The sequence below is a fragment of the Canis lupus genome, chromosome 31 (assembly GCF_003254725.2).
Source record: "Canis lupus dingo isolate Sandy chromosome 31, ASM325472v2, whole genome shotgun sequence".
Taxonomy (NCBI): Eukaryota; Metazoa; Chordata; class Mammalia; order Carnivora; family Canidae; genus Canis; species Canis lupus.
In genome coordinates this window covers 28693758-28713707 of record NC_064273.1, presented here as the reverse complement: position 1 = coordinate 28713707, position 19950 = coordinate 28693758, and the positions used below count along the sequence as shown (strand labels likewise).

The 19950-nt window shown below is 39.7% G+C and overlaps 2 protein-coding genes across 6 annotated transcripts in view; one reads left to right on the top strand and one right to left on the bottom strand.

Moving 5' to 3' along the window:
* Window positions 1-395: 395 nt before the first annotated feature.
* DONSON (DNA replication fork stabilization factor DONSON) lies at window positions 396-17818 on the top strand. 3 transcript variants are annotated; one of them, XR_007407557.1, is made up of 12 exons: window positions 396-775; window positions 1359-1439; window positions 2930-3133; window positions 4259-4437; window positions 5173-5351; window positions 6587-6668; window positions 6783-6887; window positions 7344-7542; window positions 9151-9363; window positions 10222-10367; window positions 16732-16828; window positions 17288-17818. XR_007407557.1 is itself a non-coding variant. In XM_025449853.3 (11 exons), the coding sequence occupies exons 1-10, from the start codon at window positions 455-457 to the stop codon at window positions 10357-10359; spliced, it is 1701 nt and encodes a 566-aa protein (XP_025305638.3). In that variant the 5' UTR covers window positions 396-454; the 3' UTR covers window positions 10360-10367; window positions 16732-17818. The 3 variants fall into 3 exon arrangements, 2 of the variants coding, with proteins under 2 accessions (XP_025305638.3, XP_048960599.1); XM_025449853.3 differs by having other exon boundaries at window positions 16732-17818; XM_049104642.1 differs by lacking the exons at window positions 16732-16828; window positions 17288-17818 and adding an exon at window positions 12953-13218.
* The window catches only part of SON (SON DNA and RNA binding protein), a 33033-nt gene continuing 24247 nt past the window's right edge, over window positions 11165-19950 (bottom strand). The window contains exons 8-12 of one of the 3 annotated variants that reach the window (XM_025449846.3): window positions 19654-19770; window positions 15331-15478; window positions 13015-13086; window positions 12799-12914; window positions 11165-12302 (exon numbers count right to left, since the gene is read on the bottom strand). In XM_025449846.3, coding sequence (XP_025305631.1) covers window positions 12243-12302; window positions 12799-12914; window positions 13015-13086; window positions 15331-15478; window positions 19654-19770 — 513 coding nt within the window. In that variant the 3' untranslated portion in view covers window positions 11165-12242. Of the gene's footprint in view, window positions 12303-12798; window positions 12915-13014; window positions 13087-15330; window positions 15479-16148; window positions 16229-19653; window positions 19771-19950 lie in introns of those variants that run through there. The other 2 variants (XM_025449844.3, XM_049104641.1) reach the window with 2 other exon arrangements.

The following is a 19950-nucleotide window of genomic DNA, read 5'->3' as shown; positions in this document are numbered from 1 at the left end:
GGCGCCCGCCTCGGCCCGCCGTAGGCTTAACCCAAGCGGCAGCCCAGTGTGACTGACGTCTTTTCATCCAAGCGCCGGGGCCGGGGCCGGGGCCGGGGCTCGGGACGTCTCTGCTACAGACCTACAGAGCGCTCAGCTATCCCGGTGCCCCGGGCCGCGGGCTGCCCCGCCCCTCGGCGCCCACGACCCGGCCACCGCCACCGCCACCGCCACCGCCAGGGACCCGGCAGCAGCGCCCGGCAGCCGAGCCGAGCCGAGCGGAGGGAGCGGACCGACCCGACCGAGGGGAGGGGCGGGGAGGGGAGGGGGGAAGGGGCGGGGCCTCGGGGCGGCCGACGGCGCTCGTCCGCGGGGGCGGGGCCACGTCGGGGTTGGGGCGGGGCGGGGCCGGGCCGGCGCGCGCGGGAAGCGGCGGCGGAGAGGCCGGCGGCTCCGCCTGCCCGAGCCGCGCGTCATGGCCGTCTCGGTGCCCGGCTACTCGCCCGGTTTCAGGAAGCCTCCCGCTACGCTGCGGCTCCGACGGAAGAGGGCCCGCAGCCACGGCTCCGCCGCCGCGCCCGGGGAGCAGCCCGAGCCTGCGCCCCGCCGCGCCGCTCTGGCGGCCGGGCTGCTCCTGCGCCCCTTCCCGGCGGCGGGCGGTGGCGGCGGCGGCGGCGGCGGCGGCGGCCCGGCAGCGGCCCGCAGGAACCCCTTCGCCCGCCTGGACAACCGGCCGCCGGCCTCCGCGGAGCCCCCCGACGGGCCGCCCGGCGGTCGGCAGGAGGCGCAGGCCGCGGTGAGTGTCTCGGGCCGGGCGGGGGCGGGGGCGGGGGGCGCGGACGCGGCCCTGAGCGTTGGGCGGGGCTGCCCCGAGGCTGCGCTCCGCGTGGCGGGCGCCCGGCGGTCGGGCCCGGGGCTGCTCGGAGCCGTCGGGGGTCGGGGGTCGGGGGTCAGGGGTCCGGGGGAGGGCGGCTCGTCCGCGGAGGCCGCTGTTCGGTGGCGAGACCGGAGACCCTCCTGCCTGCACGACCCCCGCCCTCACGCGCTCGGAAATACTCCGGGTGGAGGAGTGTCGGGGATCCCTGGGTCCGAAATCCCTGGCAGTTCTTACCCCAGGGCCTTGTGGGTCACTGGGCTTGAGATCTCCGCCCCCGCCGTCGGACGCACGGATCACACCCCCCCCCCCCCGCCCCCGATCCCGATTTTAATGGTCAAGCCAGACGCGAAACTGACGTGAAGCCCGGATCTGGTGATTTGCATGTGAGTTTCCTGCCCTGGGCATTTATTGAGGCCCTTGGATGCCAGGTGAGGCGCTGGCGGTGGTTAACGCAAACTCCAGCATCGTTTAGGATTAAAAAGGACCATCGTTTTCCCCTCAGTTTGTAGATTCTAATCAAGAAAATGATTCGCTGTGGGAGGAGAAGTTTCCTGAAAGAACAGACGTTACTGAATTACTGCAGGTAATAGCTTTTAATGTAGTCTTAAAATCTAAACTTACACCTCAGAAACATTTTTTTTGTTACGTCGTTGCTCGAGAGCGTGGAGGCAGTGATCCTCTCTGCCGGGGTTGAAAAGATGGCACCGGCCCGGCGGAAGCATGAGGTTCCTGACGGCACCAACGCTAAAGTTACTGTAGATACAGGTTTTCCTTCCTCCAACTGTTTGACACTCTCTCTCCGTGGGCGGTGACTCCAGCTCCTCTCTCCACACCCAACTGCTTTTTGAACTTCCTCTTTAACTGAATCTTCAGACAAAATCCCCAAATTACCTCCACAGGTTGTGGCATATCCCTGAACCTTGCAGACACGGCCACAACAGCCGTCCTCTTGGTACCGTCCCCCAGGTATTCCTGTTGCGCGGCTTGTCCTTAACGGGAACAGGCCCGAAGAGCTAAGACCTGTCATACAAATGGACGGCCTTCACAGGGTCTGTTACAGATAGTTCCCCCGCACCTGTTACTTGGTGTGTGTGATGTCACCTCAAAGAATCATTGTAAATAAAGTGGAGAAAACGGCCTTGAAAGGACAGCAAAACAGTTTGGAAGGAAATTTTGAAATCAGGAAACGTCTTTTTACATATGGCCTCATAAGAGCCCTAAGTTACCTGCAGGAACTGCTTAGCCCTGGTTCCGGAGCTTGCAAGGCTTAATGGTGCTCTTTAAAATACTTGCAGGGGACCCTGGGTGGCCCAGTCGGTTTAGCATTCAACTCCTGATTTTGGCTCAGGACATGCGTGAGCAGCGTCACAAGACAGAACCTCAAATCAGGCTCCACGCTCAGCAGGGAGTCAGCTTGAAGTTCTCTCCCTCTGCTCCTGCCAATCAATCAATCAATCAATCAATCAATAAATAAATAAATAAATATTTTTAAAAAATAATGAATTACTTGGAAGGTTTTTGCTTTGACAGCAAGATCAGTAGATTTTTTTTTTTTAAATTATGATTGTGGAAATAGTACATGCCTCTTGTAACTAAACTATATATATATAAACTAAAAGGGGGATACCTGGGTGGTACAGCGGTTTAGCGCCTGCCTTTGGCCCTGGGCACAATCCTGGAGACCCGGGATCGAATCCCACATCGGGCTCCCGGTGCATGGAGCTTGCTTCTCCCTCTGCCTGTGTCTCTACCTCTCTCTCTCTCTCTCTCTCTGTGTGACTATCATAAATAAATTTTTAATAAAAATTAAAAAAAAAAAAACTAAAAGGTAAAAATGTGGCCTTCCACCACCACCACCTGTAACAACAGTAAATTCCCACTTCCAGAGAAAACCACTGTCAACAGTTTAACTTTCTAGGGTGTTTCACAGTGTGTAGTGTATTTTCAGTGTTACTTATTATGCAGTTATAAGATTCTGACAATTCCGTGATCATGCAGGTTGATAAAATCTGTAGATTAAAAGGGAAGTTCTTTGGTACTCTACTAATTTTTGTGTCCTTTGTTTTCTAAAAGACTCCACAAGTATCATTCTCCGAATCTGATACTCCATCCTCAGAAAGTACTGAGTTACCTGTGGACTGGAGTATTAAAACTCGACTCCTTTTCACCTCTTCTCAACCCTTTACCTGGGCAGATCACTTGAAAGCACAAGAAGAGGCCCAAGGTGTCATCCAGCATTGTAGGGCAACAGAAGTTACTTTGCCTCAAAGTATACAGGTAATTCTGAAGGGAAGTAGGTGTGTTTTAAAGTAACAAATTAATTGTAAAACGTACTTCTCTGCAAAATGTCACAAATATTTCCTTCTTCTAAAAAGTTTTTCTTCTAAAGTTTAAAGACACTGAGATTTGGGGAATTTTGTATTTCTTGCACTTTCATGCAGTTTTCTCTATCAGATTCAGTAACTGCCCATTAAATTTAAAGACCTGTCCTGAGGACTAATGTTAGAGGCAGAAATTGTTTTTGAACAAAACCATTCTTCTCTAAAGCCTTCTGAGAAAAAAATATAAGGGAGAAAAATGAAAAGCAATTGAATAGAATTGCAAACGTAGATTGGTTATTTTCCTAGTTTTCTGATATAATGCATATTCTTTTTTTCATACACACTAATTCTTGCTACCTGTTTGATAGTCTATTGTAAATACTGTAATAGAGTTAATGAGTTCTAGAATGGTTTTGGAGGAATGTAATTGCATTGCTGTCAAGCAACTCATCAACTCAAATTAGGTTAAAAGTGATTACCTAAAAAAGGCCTTGGGGGATCCCTCTGCGGCCCAGCGGTTTAGAGCCTGACATTGGCTCAGGGTGTGATCCTGGATTCCCTGGATCGAGTCCAGCATCGGGCTCCCTGCATGAAGCCTGCTTCTCCCTCTGCCTGTGTCTCTGCCTCTCATGAATAAATAAATAAAATTTAAAAAAAGAAGGCCCTGATACATCTTTTTTAATAAATCAGGTTGATTTATGATTCTCATTACTCATTTTTACTGGTTCCTGTTGAGCAGTTGTGAGGGGAGAGGAGTTGAACATAGTATTACCTACATGCAGTAAACATCTCCATCTATAGCCCTACCCTTATGATAACTAAAATAGTCACTGTTCTCAGGAAAGAACAGGAGAGATGAGAGAATATTCCCATCTGTATTTTAAGTCCTCCTTTTGATATGCTTTAAGATACAATAAAAGCTGGCAAGAATAAACTATATTTTAGCTGGTGTAACAGTTATGAATACTTTTCTATAGGAAACAGTAAAGGTTCTTAGAATAAGTGGCATATTCAGTGCTTTTTGATGAAATTTTATACTTCTAATGTGGCAAAAACTTCCAATATCATCTCTGGATTTTAGGATCCCAGACTCTCCACTCAGCTCCGTTGTGCCTTTCAGCAGAGCCTAATCTATTGGTTGCACCCTGCCTTTCCCTGGCTACCACTGTTCCCTCGCATTGGAGCTGATAGAAAAATGGCTGGAAAGATAAGCCCTTGGTCAAATGATGAAACCTTGCAACACATTTTAATGAGTGACTGGTAAGATTATTAAAAATTTGTACATCCAGTATTATTATGTACAATGTGGAAGTGTGTACTGGTAAAAGGTTCTCTGTGTTCCTCTGAATTATTTTTTCTAAGCTGTTAATAATCGATATTTAAATTGTTTACTTTTTTTTGACTCTTATTCACTCTTTATGCAACTGTGGAATTATGTATAAGTGTTACATAAATATATACATTCTTTTATGTTATTTCATCTCAGTGGCTGCTTCCTTTCTCATCAGAAGCTGCTCAGAGAAAAGTCAGCAACCAGTTATCAATTAAGATTTGTTTGGTTTCTTTTTAATTTTTTTTTAAAGGTTTCATTTATTTATTCATGAGAGACAGACAGAGAGGCGCAGAGACCTAGGCAGAGGGAGAAGCAGGCCCCATTCAGGGAGCCCAATGTGGGACTTGATCCTGGGTCTCCAGGATCACACCCTGGGCTGAAGGCAGCACTAAACCGCTGAGCCACCGGGGCTGCCCCAATTAAGATTTGTTTAAAGAAAACATGATTAGTGTTTAAGCGGTAAACACTGTGGGTCCCATGACCAATTTTAGTCCTTTAAGAGCCAAGTTATGTATATAGTAGAAAAAGTTCAAACCATTATCTATAATATTTGTGTTGTGTTTTTATTCAAATGAGTATCAAACTGAATCATAAAAAAACTAAATTTTAGTTGTCAAGCTAAATGTGTAGTAATGCCTAAAGAAAATCTTGCTACTTCATAGGTCTGTGAGCTTCACTTCTCTCTATAATCTACTGAAGACAAAGCTTTGCCCATATTTCTACGTTTGTACCTATCAGTTTACGATCTTGTTCCGAGCAGCAGGATTAGCAGGAAATGATGTAATCACAGCTCTCATCTCTCCTACAACTAGAGGCATAAGAGAAGCTATGAAAAATGAAGGTAAAACCATAGGTTTAAAATGAGTTATTTTTTATTTATCCCGTTATTTCATCAACAGGAGCATAGTTGATTATTGTGATGTCAACATGCTGGTGTAGTTAAAAGGAATTAAGTGGTTTCATCATTGAGCTGTTTTGCTAATTCAATGACTATTTGAGTGTCTACTATGTGCCAGGTGCTCTGGTGCTGAGACCATAGAGAGAGACCAAATACACATATCCTTGAACCCCACAGAACTTGTAGTTGATCTGGTGGTAAGGAGGATCCATTCCATTCATCCAGTCAGTGAGCATTTATTGGCACCTTTGTTCAATACCAGTGTTCTAGTCCCTAGAAATACAGCAGTGACAGAAGTAGACAAAATCCCTACTGTTGTAGAGCTTATGTAATTTGTCAAAGGAGAATGTTATATTGTTAACAAAAGAAATATAAAAATTTGGAACAGTGTATGTAGTTGATGCAATTTTTTCATTTTCCTTAAAAAAATCTGGAAGAGTATTACAAAATTAATACGGCTACCCCATAGGGGCCAATGGTCATGAGACAGAATTCTGCTTTGTTCTTTTATGTGCTTTTATGATTGTTTGAGTAATTTCTTTTGTAATAAAAAACTGATTTAAGCATTAAAAAAAAAAAGTATAGTAAACACTTTCCTTAGAAGCTAAAGTTTGAATTGTCTTTTTACCAATTGAATTGCCTTTTACCAGTTTTACCTATATTTTTTAAGAAATGCCTTCTTTATTTCTGATTTTATTTTTTCCCAGCAGTGATTTAAGCTGTCCCTTAATGCACAGCTTTCTTTAAGTTTAATGGTGTTCCCTTCTTTGATCTGATAAACATATTGAGCTGGAAAGTTCCCATCTGAATGTACTTGTCTAGAAATTCCTACCCTCTTTTAATTAACATAATTTTCAAACTGGGCCAACCATTGATGATCACAAATCTATTTAATCAGCACTACAGGAAAGAGTACCACATGTAGTGGGGGAGTATTTATTGTTTCCTGAAACTTTTGTTTGAAAGAGGAGGAGGAGGAGGGGTGTGTGTGTGTGTGTGTGTGTGTGTGTGTGTGTGTGTGGTGGGCTACTGTCAAGAAAGCTTGAAAGCTGTTGCCTTAATAGATCCAAGTGCAAAAGCTCAAATCTTCAGATTTCATACTCTGTAAAAGTAGGACACACTTGTTCTTTTAGAGTATATTAAAGGAAACTCAGTTATATTTTTCTTTTCTCACGTAGGTATTGAATTTTCTCTGCCGCTAATAAAAGAAAATGGCCATGAGAAGAAAAAGGCATCTGGAACAAGCCTGGGACATGGGGAGTATGTGATTAAAACCACCTTTTACGTCACCTAGGGACTTACGGTCTCAGTGAAGTAGTTTTGTAGAGGAAACCGTTTGATGAAATGGAAACTCTAACTATAACAATTTTCTAGGGAACAAGTAATCAGTGATGAGGATGAAGATGAGAGCTTTTCCTGGCTGGAAGAGATGGGTGTGCAAGATAAAATTAAAAAACCAGACATACTCTCTATCAAGCTGTATCCTTTCCGTTGTGCTAACTAGAATTGATTTTCATTGAATTTAGTGAGCTGTGTAATATTGACAGTTTTATTTGACTGTAATCTTAAATTGTCTTAAGATCATATTTAAACTAATTCTCCATCATGACATTAAAAAAACAGACTAAGTACCAGTAAACCATGAACAATTACTGCTAAAGTTTTTTTTTTGAATGGAAACATTCCATATAGAGTATGTTTTCAACTAGAGAAGAAATTCGGTTTTTTTAGGAGTCAACTTCTAGCAAATTCAGTGGTCAAAGAGAAATCATTTTGATTTAAGCGGATGTGTTATAATTGCAGCAGAGTGGGGTAGAAAGAGCATTTCCAGTTCACAATGGGAAAAAAGAGTCCCAGGTGATTCAGAATCAAGATGATGGCTTTTCTCATTAGCATGGGATTTAAATTTGCAAGTTCCTTGATTGTCATCTTCAGACGAAAAGAGAAACACGAAGTGCAAATGGATCACAGACCTGAGTCTGTTGTGTTGGTGAAGGGAATGAATACCCTTACATTGCTGAATTTCTTGATCAACTCTAAGAGTTTAATTGCTAGTTCAGGTCCGCAGGCAGGACTTCCACCAACCCTCTTATCACCTGTAGCTTTCCGAGGTGCCACAATGCAAATGCTAAAGGTAATGAAAAGGAAAAAAGAAAAAATTCTACCCTAATCCTCATAAATGAGCTTTTTAAGAAGAAATCAAGAACAAATTCTTGATTTGTTTTTAATAACTCCTACCATTTTACATGGTGCATATTTTGTTTTTGCTTTCCTCCCAATAAAAAAAATGTTGATATAAAGGTATATCAAATTATATGAGAACATTCATTATATGAAATGTTTTATTTGAATTATATAAAAGTAATTTTTTCTAACTGAATAAATCTGATTGGCAACAAAAGCATTTTGGTGTTAGTCTTTTTTGCCATGTGGAAAAGCTGCTTTAATCTCATTTTGTCATTAAGCAATGAAAGAAGCTAGCTAAGATTAGAGATCTCAGCACCTAAATCCTGGATAGCTGAAAAGAATAGCTGTATATCCGTATTGTTGAAAAAAACTTACAGATGTAAATACAAATACATTGTGAATGTTACTAACAAAAGAATTTTAAGATTTTATTCATAAGAGACACAGAGGCAGAGACACAGGCAGAGGGAGAAGCAGTTTCCTCACAGGGAGCCTGACGTGGGACTCGATCCCCAAACTGGGATCATACCCTGAGCCAAAGGGAGGCGCTCAACCACTGAGCCACCCAGGCATTCCGAATTTGTATTTTTTTAAAAAATAGAATTTATTTTTATATTTATTTTCCCAGTATTCTGCATTGAAAATGTATTACTGAATTGGGAAGGGAGCTGGGCAAAGGGTTAAAGGGGATTGGGAAGTATGTGCTTCCAGTTATGGAATAGAGTAAGTCATGGGATGGAAGGCCCAGCGCAGGGAATATAGTCCGTGGTACTATAACAATATGGTGACAGATGGTAGCTACATTTGTGAGCAGAGCATAATGTTTAGAGTTGTAGAATCGCTGTCCTATACCTGAAACTAATGTAACTGTAATGTGTGTCAACTATACTTCCATTAAAAAAATCTTAATAGGGAAGCCTGGGTGGCTTAGTTGTCAAGCATCTGACTCTTGACCTCAGCTCAGGTCTTGATCCAGAATCGGGAGTTCAGGCCCCAGAAAAGCTTTGTTTTGTTTATTAAAGGTTTTATTTATTTATGAAAGACCCAGAAAAACGCGGGGACAAGGGCAAAGGGAGAAGCAGGCTCCACGCAGGGAGCCCGACATGGGACTCAATCCCGGGACTCCAGGATCACACCCTGGATCAAAGGCAGATTCTCAACCGCTGAGCCACCCAGCTGTACCTGTTTTTTGTTTGTTTGTTTTCCTAAGTAAAAAAGCATACTACTAAATTAGGATACTATATGAAAAATTATATTCTCTAGAATATGCTTAAACTGAGTCATAACTTGGAGATGTGCTACAGATGGAGAATTAACATTTTTACTCATATAGCATTCTTTTGATGTCTTACGAACTACCTTATGCTATTCTCACAAGTATAGTTCCTGCCACCATACAGTGCTATTATAGTACCACTGGCTACAGTCCCTCTATGTTGTACCTTTTAATCCATAAAAGTAAAGAGGAAAACCCTAATGAAGTTACTGAACAAGTCTTAAGGGACAAAAGCTTGAGAGACGGTGACAGTAATTTTTTCTTTAAATTTTCTTGAAGGCAAGAAGTGTAAATGTGAAGACACAAGCTGTTTCTGGATACAAAGATCAATTTAGTTTGGAGATTACGGGTCCTATCATGCCTCATTCTCTACATTCAGTAACCATGCTACTCAGATCTTCACAGAATGGGTCATTTTCTGCTGGACTATATACACATGAGCCAACTGCTGTATTTAATATCTGCCTGCCAGTGAATAAAGTATTGGATAAGGTAAGTAGACAGCTTTTAGCGTAGCTCACTGTAGCTAGTTTCCTCGGGTGGAAGAAAGAAGTGATTTATAGAGAGTCAAACTTATGTCTGACTTACCATTAAATTGTACTATTTGGGATCCCTGGGTGGCTTAGCGGTTTAGTGCCTGCCTTCAGCCCAGGGCGTGATCCTGGAGTCCTAGGATCAGGTTCCGCATCAGGCTCCCTGCATGGAGCCTGCTTCTGTCTCTGCCTCTCTGTCTTTCATGAATAAATAAAATCTTTTAAAAAATAAATTAAAAATGAACTGTACTACTTAACTGCCAATCCTAAAATGAAGGGGTAAGATTTGGGTTTTTTGAGATAAATTTTTATGAATTTAGATTGTACTCCACAACGACTATAGAATTTCCCAAACAAAAAGGCAAGTTATTTATATGGCCATCTCAGATCCAGAATAGTACCGGATTCCTTTATTATAAACTATGGGTATTTAATCAGTATTTGCCTTTAATTTTGGATATAGTTAGGTTTCTATTTTTTATTTACAGGTTATAATTAAAACCTTTAAAATTGCCTCATGCTTTTATCATCTGCCAGACTTCTAAAAATGACCGAAATTATTTGTGAATGCTATTGTATGTGAAAACTTTTAGGGTCAACTTCTATTGATAATGAACTGCCTTTGCCTTATGAATGTGATTAAGGCAGGTGTTTGTCAAAGTTCCCATGGTAATTATTAAAATTTGACTCCACTGGTAGAGCATGCGACTCGATCTCAGAGTTCAATTCCCACATTGGGTGTAAAGATTACCAAAAAAAACGTCAGTGTTCAGAGACTGATACACTTTTTAACTAACTTGAATACAAATTTCCACAGGAAACTGTTCTTGAGGAGCTTGCTAACTGTGGATTGCACCCTAAGACCCTGGATCAACTTAGTCAAACACCAATACTGGGAAAATCATCTTTAAGACATGTGGAAATGAATGACTACGTTTATAATTGGAGATCCTGAACACCAAAGTAAGCCTAAAAGGAATCTTTGAGGAAAAAGCCTTCTAGCAAGGAAATTCAAGATTCTTATACCTTTGGCTCTAAAGTTCATTTTGGAAGTTAAATGAATCTAACTTTAACATATTCAACTGTTGATAAACATTAACCTTTTTCGTTAATTTTTACATGTGTTAAGCAGTAGGATCAAGGTTTTAAATCAACATTTACTATTCTGATTAGATATGAAGGTAACTCCCAACTTTTTAAAAACATAAGTAACTTGAGACTTCCAGACCTTTACAACCTAATTATAAAACAAGTAGAAAACTGAACGTCATGAATGTCAGTTTCTCCTTGCAAATGGGAAATTGAAACTAAATTACGATCAATTATCTCCTGGTATTGTGACTGATGGCATCAGGGCAAAATTATATTTGACAATTCACCTATCCTACTACGGAGGTTCTAGCTTTATAAAGATACAAATGTAGACAGGATCTGCTGAGCTGATTGTTACCATGTCTACCATAGTTGCTGCTTTCCTTCTGATTTATGATTCCTTTATTCTCAAATATATTAAATTTGGTTTTTTGATGCATGTTAATTCAGATAAGGGTATTTTGTATTCCACATAGAATAGGTTAATAATTGTATGCTCAGCTATCCTGGTAAAGTAGTATTTAATGTCCCTGTGTGTGTGTGTGTGTGAGATAGATTCAAATTTTCTTAAAAATAAAAGTGCTTAGAAACCAAAAGTATCGGGTAAAGAAATGACAGTAATGAAGAAGTATGTGTTCACTTTATGATCCAGAAAATAAAACACCACATTTATTCCAGAGAAGTTTATATTTGGGCCTTAAGCTTTTGAAAATAAAGTTTAGAGACATAGCATTATGAATACCACTGTAATACACATGAAATATTCTATCAGACCCTAAAAATTAACATAAACTTAAACTTTCTCATAGTCAACAAAATAGTGGCTGGGTGCCGATTTTATTAGATAAGTTGGTTACAGCATTTTAATTATCATTTAACGTCTATCTAGGTGTAGCTGAAATTCAAAATGCACATCAAAGTAAAACTATATCACAACTCAATGCCATACTAAATGTACTTGGCCTCTGCAGTAGAATTCTAATCAGACTTCATTTTGACTCCCTTCTCATGGCCCAAGTGGCTTTAATGGGAACGCAGGACTTAGTGCAGATCATCACACAACATACCACTCTTTTTTTTTTTTTTTTTTTTTTTAGAACCTCTACAAAATTTTAAGGGGGAGATGGTGGCATTAGCCCTGTGGAACAGATCTTGCTTGATTACCTCAATAACACTGGCCCAGTATCTGTCCAGCAGAACCCATTGTGAACTAGTACAAGGTGCACAGCCCTTCACTGATTACAGGCAAGTGTTACAGCAGCCTAGCCATAAGGAAGGGAGGTTACATCATAGTACAAAATACAGTATAAAAGCGTTATTTAACATTCCACACTGAAGATTACGGATGCCTTCAAACAATCGTTTGGATGTTAGCCACTTAAACAAATACATCACTAAGGTAAACAATATAAACATACCAAAACCCTGTATGGTTAAATACAATTTCCATGGTACAAAAATCAAAGCCTGGAGATGTTTGTACAGATTGCTTTTTACACAATGTCTTAAATTGCCAAATATTTACAACATTAAAGAGGAAATACATTTTGATGCAGAGTAAAATTATCTGAAATGATTAATATAAAACCTCAATCTATCTACGTGAGGCACTCCTGAAGCAAGTGGCATTAGCCATGAGGTCCTTTGGTACAAGGCCCATTGCTTGAAGAACCACAGTAGCTGCTGTGGCTTTAGCATGCTTCTTATTAGGGCTGGCAAAGCTGGGCTGGTAAGCGCTTCCATTTATCAATACCTATTCAAGAAAAACATACAATTGGGCTGGTAAGGGCTTCCATTTCTCAATACCTATTCAAGAAAAACATACAATAAGAACAGCATCAAACTTTAATATCTATTAGCTTTGTATTTTTCACTAAATGCTAGAAAAATAACTTACAGAAATATAAAACCCACACTACGTAAGTCAAATTAATCTCAACCCAGGAGAAGCAAATCATTTGGGAAAAGGGACTGCAAATTAAGAGCAGGTCTCCAAATGGGCGGGAAGGAGAAAACCCTGATAAAACTAATTTCCCAAGTTCACTGGAAAATGTCAACAAATTGTTTACCAGATTTTGCCCACCTCTTTCCCTCCAGCATTTTTTAAAACTAGGACATTAACAGGTCATATTAAAGTATGCTTAAATATTTAAAAACCCAAAAACCCTACCATTTCTACCCACACATATATTCACTCCCAACCCACAACGTATCAATCCTGTGACCATACAATGCTTACCCCTCACCCTCTAAGTCCTCAAATTAATAGGGGTATAGAATTAATGCAGAAATTCATATTTACCCTAAAGAGAAAATGTTTGCGATGATCTGGGCCACTATCATGGACCAAGAGAAATTCTGGTGGTTGCCACCTTCTCTTATTACAGATTTCCATCAAAGCAGACACAGGATGTTTGCCTACAAAGAAAAAAATAACCAGTTGATTATTTCCACAGTGCCAACAAAATACGAATTCAAGTGGGGGATAGGACAAGAAGAAATTCAAATGTACTCTCACCTGACAGATCTTTCATTGCAGCAGAGAAGTTCCCGGACCTCTTTTGTGCTCTTTCTCCTACTGCAACAAGACCTTTAAAATAAAAAGGCAGTGTTCACTGAATAAACTCCAAAGCATCATTTTAAATTATTATATACAATGATTCCCTCTGTAGGACCCTAAATCTCAACCTATGCCTTCCAATAAAATACTCAACCCCCACTACCTTTGATTTTTATATAGTTTACCTTGTTTTGCTGTTTCAATGTATATAAGTTATACTTTATGTTCATATAACTTGGTAATAGAAATTGCTTAAGAACAAATATTCACAGAACACAAAAACCTAGTAGCATATGAATACACCTATTAAGTGCCAAAGATAACACCTTTAGGATTGTTTCTTTTTAATAAGTTTAAAATACAGTGGCTATTTATTTCAAATGCTTTCTAAAGGCTTCCCATTCCTTAAAGCACCCTGCTGTTAATTAAGTTCCCCAAAAGGTGAGGATTTTAGGCCACACACCCTCCAAACAAAGAAGTGTCACTATAAACGGGTCCATATTTTCCCCAGCAAACAGCCCCTGACTTATCAAATGAAGATGTTCATAGAAGACAATCTCACTGCATAACCTCCCTTTCCAATGGGATTTCACTGTCTCATTAGCCAAAGTCCATGCTTTCCTGCTTCCATTTCTCCTAGGGGGAATTCTTCAATCAGCTCTTCACTAAATCTGCTAGTACTCTTCTCCAAACCCAACACCTATTACACAATTCCAACGAGGATGTTCCTGGAATTATGTAATGCATTCACAGATGTTTTCTTATAAACAAATCACCTTGTATGACTCAAAAAAATCTATTCAACTTGTATATGTAATACAATGTCAAATATGACATAATCCGTACAATGTCCTTTTCTAATTCAGTTTGAATTAATGCTACAGCAGCACAGAACGATTCTCATGCTATTTCCAACCTACTTGAGAATCCTTACAATAAATCCCTCTAATTTTAAAAAAAAGAGGTATCACAGTATTCTATGTGGATGACAATGTAGAAATTCTGATGCAAAATGCTTGCTTTATGACACACACAATTTGGTCCAAGCTAGTTGGTTTCCAAATTCACTGACACAGAATAATTTAACTGCATTAACTTCAACTTATCTTTCTGATTGAAAAGATAAGGAAAATTCTAGGTTTAAGCTTTCTAGTCTTTAAAAATCAGGCTTATACAATCTATTGAAATCACACTGAGATGACAGCCCCATTTAATTCTACATAAGACATTATTCCAAGGGAAGAAATTATTTAAGAGGTACCAACTGGCTGTTATCAATGAGCACTAAGTGTCTGTGTGTGTGCATATATACATATATATACATGTTTGTTTGCTTTTTTTTTTTTTTACACAAGTGGAGGGAGGGCCCAGAGAGACAGAATCCCAAGAGATTCTCTTTCCCGTACACCCCACACACAGAGGCCAATGTAGGGCTCGACCTCACGACTCTGAGATCATGACCTGAGCCAAAATCAAGAGTTGGACACTTAACTGAGCTATCCAGACACCCCGCTAAGTATATTTTTAATACTTAGCAACTGCATGGGGGCAATGCAGAAGGATTTCCAGGAGTGGCAAAGTACTAGTAAGATAAAAGTTCCAAGGTGCCGCCCTGAGCACAAGACAATATGACAAGCTGACACTGCTGTCAGCAACTGGCCTATTCTCCAGCCCCAACCCAAGAAAATTCAATGACAGAGCTTAAAAAGAGGGAGATACCAAAACTGTTTATAGGAGAAGACAAAACAACACTCTAATAGGAAATAAGGAGAATAGAATACGTGGTATAAAATAAGAAGGAAAAAAAAATACAGCCTAGAAATGACAAGTATGTTACCTGTCACAAGAAAACAAAACGGGGATACCATTTACCAAAACTGTAATCTAACTGAAATTTCAATCCCACTGATATATGCACATTTCCATAATATTTAGCAACTAACGTTAAGACCACCTTTTAGCTCAAATTAGTGACTCCCATCTGTATCTATACAAGCTGCCACAAATGGATGAGCGCCTTTTGTTTCTTAATAGCTGTAGATATGCTCCAGTTAAGCATCAGGGACATCAAAATGTAGAAAGGTTACTTTGGGGGAAAATATTTTTTTTCAAGGGGCACTTGGGTGGCTCTGATGGTATAGCGTGTGACTCATGATCTTAGGGTCATGAGATCAAGCCCACATTGGGCAGAGCTTGCTTTAAAAAAAACTACGAAGGTAATGAAACCCTAAATATTAAGGAGAGATAATCAACATTCCCAAAACAATGGGTTACCTTTTCGGTCTGTCTTAAAATCAACCAGGATAGGTTCCTTATTTCCTTCTTTGTTTTTTCCTAATCCTTCTCCTTCTCTCCAGCCCATTTTTCTCATCAAAACGGCTCCCATTCCTCCAGTTACCGGGGCTGCTCTTAAGAACTGATCCTATCCAAAGAAAGAAAGGTAAAATGTCCCCATTTCACAGTTAGAATTTGACTACAAACTTGATGTAACTTAAAAAAAAAAGTCTCATTTTACTTCTAGATCTGATATAGCAATTAAATTTCTATACTTATATACATACTGTAGTGTGGATGCTCTAATTATTTTCACCATTAACATAATAGTATTTTGAAAGTCAAATAAGGCAAATAAATGGCAGTTTAAAACAGTGGCCCTCATGCCCCCCTCCAAAAAAAAAAAAAAAAATTAGAACACTCCTGTTTTCGTCCACTATTTAGGTTCACTGGTATCTCTTCTTAGCTTGCAAAATAAAAAGAAGGCAATGTTAAAACAGTCAATAATATTAATTGTCCCAGGTGTACCTAGTTAATGAATAAAGCCCAGAAATCATTTAGAAATAGTTTGGACACTGAAGAAGCATACTGTTAACAACCCAAGTTTTCTTCCCCATTCTACCATAAAGCAAGTAAAAATATTTTACTTAGAAAATCCCTATGAAGCAAAGAAGATAACTCTTTAAAGTATATTTACACAGTAAGAAATGGACAGTCATATAAAATACCCTGTCATTATACCAAACTGAATCTGAATTCTTTTAAAACCTAGCGTGACGTTAAAAGACTTGTAAAAAACTCCTTAAGCGTTTACATACCTAGGCCTCGGTGGCAGCAGTGTTGTGAATAGTAGGGCTGGCACTGACCGGGGCAAGAAGACAGCTACAAGGATTTGGCCCTGAAACAAGTTTCCATACAGAGGGGTGAAAGTTCACAGGTTATTCTGTGAACAGTCATCTCTCTTGTATCCAACCCACTGAACCATAATTTCCATCAAAGCAGCAAACCACTTAATGTCATAAGATGCACAACTATATACATTAGCATGGTCAACAGTCATATTCACACATTTTAAGAAATAAATAGCTGATGCCTCTATTTTAAAGGACATCCATGTACACAAAACAAATGAATTCTACTGTTGATCTCTATGGCTTTTTTAAAAATTTGTAAATCTCCAAATCCTGCTTTAGTTTCCCTTGTTATTAAGTTTTAGATTTATGTTCTCTAGCAAATATATAGCAAAAGTCATTAACTTATCAAAAGAGGGAGTCAAACTTTTGGTAACTCTGGAAAGAGTAAGCATTAATCATTTCCTGTATTGATAAGTTAATACAAAATTTTTAAATCTTGTTTTTACACACAGTAGTAAAACTTTATCATCTTATTTTTTTTCCCCAGCTTTGTAAATTATATGCTGGGGAGAAAGCATGCCAATGATGTGTGACTAGACATTAAGTTCAACAAGGTGCTCTGATGGAAGGAGGCAGCTGTGGAGGTAAAAACATACCCCTGGTTCAGTTCCTTATTTGGTGCAGGCCATGCAGTGTTGATGTATAAAGAGAAAAGTTAGCTGATGCTTGGGTATCAACTGCCTTGTTGCTACACACCTAGAATGACTTTTACTTACTTCCAGGTTCATCCGCCCCTCTTTTCCAGGCAACACTCCTAAAAAAAAGGGCAACTGTGCAAAGTATAATGCAAATCCCCAAATAACCCAGGCTTCCAACTCGGTTTCCAATCTCTACTATGTTCATGTTTCTTTACCCCAGTGTGTATACAGTTCACCAAAAAGCTGCTTAATCTAATGAACCTATAATAGTAAACAATACCCTTCGGGTCATGTCCAAATCATTTAATTCCAGAAAATAAAGGTTTTTTTAAATCAATTATCACTTAAAAATGTTTTACTGACAAATAATAATAATGGAAAAATTCTCACTCTTTTTCATCTAAGAATTTACTGCAACAGACTAAAAGAATATGGAGAATGCTGGCATTCCATGTGGTTTTTAATGTAAAAGAGTGTAGCGAGGCAAGAAAAGCTGTATGATCACTGAAAGTTTTCTGAACACAACACTTTGTGATATTTGACAGTGAAGATAAATGTTAATTTTTCAGTTATCTAAAGACCTTCCACATTATAAATAAAATGTTCCTTCCTTCCTTGACATCAGTAGCAAATGTTCTTCTGTAAACATTTAACTGGGAGTTTTCCTGAAAACATAGCTTTCTTACTAGTATTTAAAAATGTCTCTGATGAATATATCTCATAATTTATCAAAATGGGTTACATTTACATTTAACATGATGTGAATTATTTAAAGCTTGTCAACTGCCTACAAGACTGGAAATCAAAAAAAATTTAAGGGACAGTTTGCAAGGAACCAATTTAATCAGTAGATTCATTTCTGCAAGTTACATTAACATGATTTTTAGAACTATATTAGCATTATGTGGATAGGCAGCACTTCATTATACAAATGAAGTTCAAAATTTTGCAATGGAATCGCATTCAGAAGCTTCTACCTAGTATTGTACAAAACTACTTAATTTTTATGTGCCTAAACACTCACATAAACTTAAAGTCTAACTTCCTGAAATACTGAGCACTCAGCTTCAAGATTAAATAATATTAAAGAATTAAAACTACCCAAATAAGTGTGTACTTATAATTCGTCCCAATGAAATGAAAACCATTTTCAAATACTATACAAACCACTATATTTTAAATACTGTAATATAGTTAAGTCCAAAATGAACTCAAAATCAAAAATATTTTGCTAGATTTTCATCTTTTTCCAACACCAATCCTAGTAAATTACATAAAAGTTAATTTTTCATGAATCTGACCATATACTCACTATACACCTATTAGTACATCTCTCCCCCCCCACCCAAGTGGCAGGCAAACTAAGGATATATGTTTTATATTAATTTGTTAATAAGAGGGCCATCAGAGATAATGCTATCAAAACTGAAATGTTATGAGATTAAAAGATGTGAAGCAACCAAAATCTCATTTTGCTGAAATTCAGTTCATTCCCTGGCAATCATAACAATTCTTCATAGGTGCCCATCACACTATTAATTACCACCCTGTGAAGCAGTAATAAGGACTTGTCTTCTCATGACACTTGGAGACTGAAATTCCAAGTAATTACTTGCCCATGATCACAAAAGCAGTCAGGAGTACAGCGGGATAAAGAAACCTTCCCAATCCTTTAGACCACGCAGCCTCCTAGTTTCAGCACTGCCATGCTGCCAGTACTCCTGAAACAAATTTCCCATCACCCATCCAACCAAACCAGAAGGCATTTCTTTAGAAAGCCTTGCTTAACCACCTAGGACTCCCCCGACAATGAGGCAGCCGTAGGTGGAGTTCACAGGTCTCATTGCAGGAATGTGAAACCAGGAGCACCTACATCTTCACAGCACGAGGCGTCCATCCTCTCCTTTCAATTTAGGACTTACTATATCCTGGTTGTTTGTTTGTTTTTTTTCCATGACATCAGTGGTTCTCAAATTGAGCCTGTGGATCACCAGAGGCCACCAGGGCCTAAATGGTGGTCCACAGATTGTATCCTCCAGCCCCACCCCACCCCCTTCACCACCCCTTCGGCACTGCCCACCTCCCCACACACTCCAGCCCTCCTCCCCAGCCTTCCAGTCCCATGGCAAGATCACCACATGCAGTGCTAATACTGGGGCCTCCCAACCAACTTGCTGTAACCAGCAACTGACAACCACAGGGATCAGGGGCTGGAGATCACCAAAGGGGAGAGGAGTAAGGGCCAAGAGAGCTTACAAGAGGGCACAGGCACTAAGGAAGGGGAAAGAAGGACAGAGGAATAGAGAAATGGAAAACTGGGGTGGTAAGAGGGCTCTTTGGGGCAGTGATCCACCAAATATAAACCTGTAATAAAGTATCCCATGATGAGAAAAAATTTGAGAACCACTGCTTTGAAATCATTAGATTAGTAGTCCAACAGGAACTGTGGAACATTCTGAACAGCACCTGAGATACACTGTTAGCATTCAAAAGTTTTAAAAAACCACCCCCCAAAAAACCAGCAGTTGCAATACAGAAATAACTTGAGGATAGAAACTAAACGGGCTCTTAAGCCATATTTATACATTTGCCATTGTCTCACAAATCAGGTCCATCTTCAGTGTCCATCCTAGAGTATGCACACATAGAAAATTTACTCGTGAACTTTCAGTTAAAGTCACTGGCCTCTTCGTGCATTTTTAATAAAACATTTTCTAAAAATATCATAATTTTGTACTTGGGACACTTTCATATGTGCGTATGTCATGTACCTTTTTAATCCAGGCTTGGGCACCAGTATTAGCCAATTGTTCTTGTGTCAGAACCTGTACTCCTGTACTTCCAGTGAACTGGCCAGGAATAGAGTTTAGCTGAGCCCAGGCATCAATCTGAAGAAAAAAACATGCCTCAATTAAGCAAAATTACTTATCTACTCAAAATGCCTCTGGTTTATTTCACTACATTATTTAGTTCTTCAAAAGGCTAAGACTTAAAACTTCAACTTTTAAAATAGCATGCTGAATTTAAACATATTTAAAATTGTTTTCTTAAAAAAAATAAAAAATAAA

What these genes read in the sequence shown, in the direction of transcription:
- DONSON (XM_025449853.3), top strand. Translation starts at nt 455, where the DNA reads ATGGCCGTCTCGGTGCCCGGCTACTCGCCCGGTTTCAGGAAGCCTCCC. An exon ending in GGCAGGAGGCGCAGGCCGCG is followed by an intron (nt 776 to 1,358) that starts GTGAGTGTCTCG and finishes TTTTCCCCTCAG; the next exon opens with TTTGTAGATTCTAATCAAGA. An exon ending in TGAATAAAGTATTGGATAAG is followed by an intron (nt 9,364 to 10,221) that starts GTAAGTAGACAG and finishes AAATTTCCACAG; the next exon opens with GAAACTGTTCTTGAGGAGCT.